The 5,000-nt window shown below is 41.0% G+C and overlaps 2 protein-coding genes across 16 annotated transcripts in view; one reads left to right on the top strand and one right to left on the bottom strand.

Moving 5' to 3' along the window:
• LOC135109580 (ran-specific GTPase-activating protein-like) overlaps positions 1 to 4,648 on the bottom strand; it is a 29,325-nt gene extending 24,677 nt beyond the window's left edge. For 11 of the 15 annotated variants that reach the window (XR_010272794.1, XR_010272785.1, XR_010272796.1 and 8 more), the window contains exons 1-2: positions 4,508 to 4,648; positions 786 to 956 (exon numbers count right to left, since the gene is read on the bottom strand). The gene's annotated coding sequence lies outside the window, so the exon portion shown is untranslated. Of the gene's footprint in view, positions 152 to 785; positions 957 to 3,235; positions 3,341 to 4,507 lie in introns of those variants that run through there. The other 4 variants (XR_010272788.1, XR_010272790.1, XR_010272793.1 and 1 more) reach the window with 4 other exon arrangements.
• The window catches only part of LOC135109579 (uncharacterized), a 25,610-nt gene continuing 25,129 nt past the window's right edge, over positions 4,520 to 5,000 (top strand). Inside the window, exon 1 of the mRNA XM_064021004.1 lies at positions 4,520 to 4,670. Coding sequence (XP_063877074.1) covers positions 4,520 to 4,670 — 151 coding nt within the window. The remainder of the gene's footprint in view (positions 4,671 to 5,000) is intronic.

The following is a 5,000-nucleotide window of genomic DNA, read 5'->3' as shown; positions in this document are numbered from 1 at the left end:
CACTTGTACACAACACACGTGTGGCTGTACACCTGGCGGCTACTCAACACACCTGGTACACTACTGGTAGCACACTTCAGGGAGGGCTTGGCCAATCCTGGTTATCTTGACCACCACAAAGTCTATGAGGAGGAACACAATGCGATACACACGCGCACCACACAAGATACGCCGCCACACTGGCTGCAGGCTGAGCGGCATCCCTTTGGCTCAGTGTTTCGAGGCCGTTCGGTACTTGAGCGACACACAAAAGTCTATTTAATATACAGGGACTTGTTCAACCAACGAACACACTCATATCCACCAAAAAAATAAATAAAATAAATAAAATAAAATAAAATAAATAAATAAATAAATAAAATTAATTAAATAATTAAATTATACTAAATTATTAAAATTACTATTGCTTCTACTCTTACTACTACTATTACTGCTACTACTACTACTATTGTGTGTGTGTGATATTATTGATAGCAATCATAATAACAATATAACAACAATTACTACTACTACTACTATTACTACTATTACTACTACTATTACAAATATAAATGCTACTACTGCAACTTTTTGCAACAATTCTTAAGGCATTAATATTAATATTCACATAGTAGTAGTAGCAACAGTAGTAGTAGTAGTAGTAGTAGTAGTAGTAGTAGTTGTAGTAGTAGTAGTAGTAGTAGTGAGAAATCATGAATACTACCTCTACCACTACCACTACTACTACTACTACTACCACACAGGCATGCTTATGAAGGTCGTGAACAGTTCCATCTGGTACAAACTTAGCTGTGATGCGAGCAATGGCGCGTCACCTTGGTGGATCCCTGTCAAAGTGTCTTCTGAATTGTCTTTGCACTTCTTTGACATTTTCGTGCCTCCAGTAACACTTTATGACATGTTCTTTCTTCAAAGCTTAGTCTTACTTCTGCCATTATTATTTTGGCCAACTGTTTCTGAAAAAAAAAAAAAAGAATTATAGCGAGTCAAACAGTGAGTACATTTTTGGATGACTCTCTCTCTCTCTCTCTCTCTCTCTCTCTCTCTCTCTCTCTCTCTCTCTCTCTCTCTCTCTCTGTCTCTGTTTATACAGATAGATACAGATAGATAGATGTACACAGATACAGACTTGTGCTTGTGGAGTATAAATGTAAGAGCATGAAGCACAGTGTGTCTCTCCCCACAGGCACCTCCCGCCTCGCGCCTTCCTTCCTCCCGTCTCCCGGAGTGTACACACCTGCACTCTTGAGGTGAGTACACTTACTCTTTTCTTTCCTTGTAATTGTTTTCACTGTGTTTTCTACTGCACACTCAGAAAGTAGAAAATGAGGCACTAACGAGGCAAGACTATATACCACAAAAACTGGACACAATCTGTCTATCTACCTGTCTACCTATCTGTCTCTGTCTGTCTGCATCCACATCTGTCCGCCTGTCTATATCCTCACCGGAACAGAGGGCGGAGCTTACGGTTTAGGAAGCTCTCTGTTCAACTGATTTTTGGGTCTTGTCGAGTTGATTACTGTTTGAGAAATGTGTGGGTTTTGGAGCCTTTTGTGTGAAACATCTATATACTTAATAGGGAGGCAAATACTGAACATGTCATGAACTTTATCGAGGAGTCTTTTCAAGCTGGAGTCCACGCCCTGTGAAACGAGGGGAGACCACTCCACTGTGTACTGGTGGGCATCTTTTCCGCCAAAGAAATCATTGCCAAAAATGCATACGGTCCACGCACGCACGCACGCACGCACGCACGCACAAACACACACACACACACACACACACACACACACACACACACACACACACACACACACACACACACATGTTTAAATGTCTCTCAAACAGCTGGCATTTCAAAAAGAATTGTGGGTAATGTAACAAGTGAAGCAGTGGGTGACACGCAGTGTACTTCACGCTGCCCACATCTCATGCACTGCCTTCCTACATGGGCATCTACATGGCCGTCTTTTTAACAAAAGCAACAAGACGGCAAAATAAAATTCTTCGCTGTACATTTTCCGTAAAGAGTCTGCATCCAAAGCTTCCTCAGCCTTCAGTATTTGCAGGCTTCCCTTCATTCATAAGTACTTCACATTGTTATTAATACATCAAAATCTTGGACATAATGCAATATTCAAATTGGCAGAAAATGTTTCTCACACGAGAAGTAACAACGTTAACCTTATTTGTGCGATACTGACAACAATATTATTCACAAACAGTGTGACAAGTTGGACCAAAACTGTTGTGAACAGTTTGCCTCTTGATAGACAAAGTTCTTCTTACAACTGATAAAATGTTCAAACAAACAACAGGTTAAAAAGTAACCACTTCATCAACAAAAGCTGTGATTTTGATGCTATTTATTGCAGTCATCGCATTTGTTGCTGTTATCATTATTACTTTTATTATTATTATTATTATTATTATTATTATTATTATTATTATTATTATTATTATGTTGATGTTGTTGTTGTTGTTGTTGTTGTTGGTATTTATTGTTGTTGTTGCCCTAGTTACCAGTATTAGTTATTATGTTTATTAATGCTAGTTACTATTATTTGTTACTAATAATATTCTTATTGGTATTATTATTATTATTATTATTGTTGCTGTTGTTGTTGTTGTTGTTGTTGTTGCTGTTGTTGTTGGTGTAGTTATTAGTATTATTGTTATCACTACTCTTGTTGTTATTGTTATTATCATCATTATTTTATTATTATTAAGTTAGTGTGAGACACTTGTATTAGTGTTTATCTTCTCTGTAGCGGCGCGGTACTGCCGCTGTACAATACAATTCATTATGTTGTTGTACATTATAATTTGTTTGCACTCCTGCCCTCTGCTCTACTGTACAATACACCGTCAGAGAGCCTCGGCTCACGTGACTGTGTATTGTATGTACACCTTGAAATACTTTATACAGGTTTGCTTACTTGATTACTTACTTAATTACTTACTTACTTGCACACACACACACACACACACACACACACACACACACACACACACACACACACACACACAGTCAAGTCTTGCCTCGTGTTGTCTTGTCAAATGGTTTGGACACAACACACGTGCCATGCCGTGTGCCATAGTGTCTCTTACTCCCATCCACCTCTTTGTCTTGTCCCCACATCCCGGTGCTCAGGCCGGCCACTTCAAGGCTCAACTCCCTCCCTCCCGCACTGAGCCTTGCAAACCACGTCTCTCCTGCCCTGCTCCTCACTTGGGAAATTTCTTTGCAGGCTGCTGGCGAGAAGAACTGTGTCCCAAGCCCTCCACCATGGCCGCCGCTCCGAAAGTTTGCGTCCGTCGCGCGAAGCTCATCTTCCTGATGGAGAACGCAGGCAAGGACGTCTTGACCTTCGTGTTGAAGCGCGGCGCGCTGAACGCCCCCGCCACGCCGCCAGGCCAGTCCCTCATTGACTACCTTGACAACCTCCCTCAAGGCTCGACAGCCAACAATGGCAGGATGAGTAACAAACAAAAGAAAGCAGCAGTGAACCACAGTTCAGTGCTGCTTATCCTCTGACGTGACTACTTTATTCATTATTTTTTGTATCATCAGCGAACTTAGATACTTTACAGGTGAGGTCCTCATCGATATCATTAACGTAAATAAGGAAAAGAACAGGGCCGAGCACAGATCCCTGTGGTACACCACTTAAAACTTCTCGCCAGTTTGAAAATTTACCATTTAAAACAACGCGCTGCTTTCTCTCAGACAGCCAGTCTGAGACAGCCAATTGAGAAGTTTTCCATTTATACCATATGACTTCAATTTAGCTAGTAGCTGGAACTTTGTCAAAAGCTTCTTGAAAATCTAGATACACTAAATCTACTGCCTTTGTTTCGTCGTAAATGGTGAAAATATCATTAAAGAAATCAAGAAGATTAGTTAGACAAGAACGTCTGTTTCGGAAGCCATGCTGTGAGTCATTGATTAAATCATTTATATGTAGATAGTTCACTACATTGTTGCAATTTACTGTTTTCATCAGTTCACATACTACAGATGTAAGGCTGATAGGGATGTAGTAGGAAGAAGAGGAGGAGGAGGAGGAGGAGGAGGAATAAGAGAACGAAGAGAAAAAGGAGAGCTAGAAGGAAGGCGAGAAAAGGAGGAGGAAGAGGAAGATGAAGAGGAGGAGGAAGAACAACAAAAAGACGAGGAAAAGGAGAGCTAGAAGGAAGGCGAGAAAAGGAGGAGGAAGAGAAAGATGAAGAGGAGGAGGAAGAAGAACAAAAAGACGAGGAAAAGGAGAGCTAGAAGGAAGGCGAGAAAAGGAGGAGGAAGAGGAGGAGGAGGAGGAGGAGTTATCTTTATCAATACTATTATGGAACAGTGAATAAAGAAATTAATAAACAGATAAGTAGTGTGTGTGTGTGTGTGTGTGTGTGTGTGTGTGTGTGTGTGTGTGTGTGTGTGTGTGTGTGTGTGTGTGTGTGTGTCCAGGCAGCACACAGGTGCACAACACTCGGCCATTACAGGAGTCACCTTGAGAGGTTCATGGGTCACTTAAGTGGTGCCGGCACACAGCTGCTGCAGGAGTGGCGGGACCTGGGGGTGCTCAGCCTGGCCGTGTGTGACCAAGACGCCCAAGAGGTTCTGGCCGCCATCAGCGCCGTCCACGTGTCATTGCCTCGGCTACACATCCTCTGTGAGTCTGACGCTGTGATGCACCACCTGTGCGTGTTATTATTATTATTATTATTATTATTATTATTATTATTATTATTATTATTATCATTATTATTATTATGGTGGTAGTGATGAGAGAGAGAGAGAGAGAGAGAGAGAGAGAGAGAGAGAGAGAGAGAGAGAGAGAGAGAGAGAGAAAAAAAATTTTTCTCTCTCTCTCTCTCTCTCTCTCTCTCTCTCTCTCTCTCTCTCTCTCTCTCTCTCTTATTATTATTATTATTATTATTATTATTATTATTATTATTATTATTATTATTATTATGAGAGAGAGAGAGAGAGAGAGAGAGAG

This window comes from Scylla paramamosain, chromosome 19 (genome assembly GCF_035594125.1).
Source record: "Scylla paramamosain isolate STU-SP2022 chromosome 19, ASM3559412v1, whole genome shotgun sequence".
NCBI classification, from domain to species: Eukaryota; Metazoa; Arthropoda; class Malacostraca; order Decapoda; family Portunidae; genus Scylla; species Scylla paramamosain.
The sequence above is the reverse complement of the archived record's forward strand: the minus strand, read 5'-3'. Positions and strand labels throughout refer to the sequence as shown.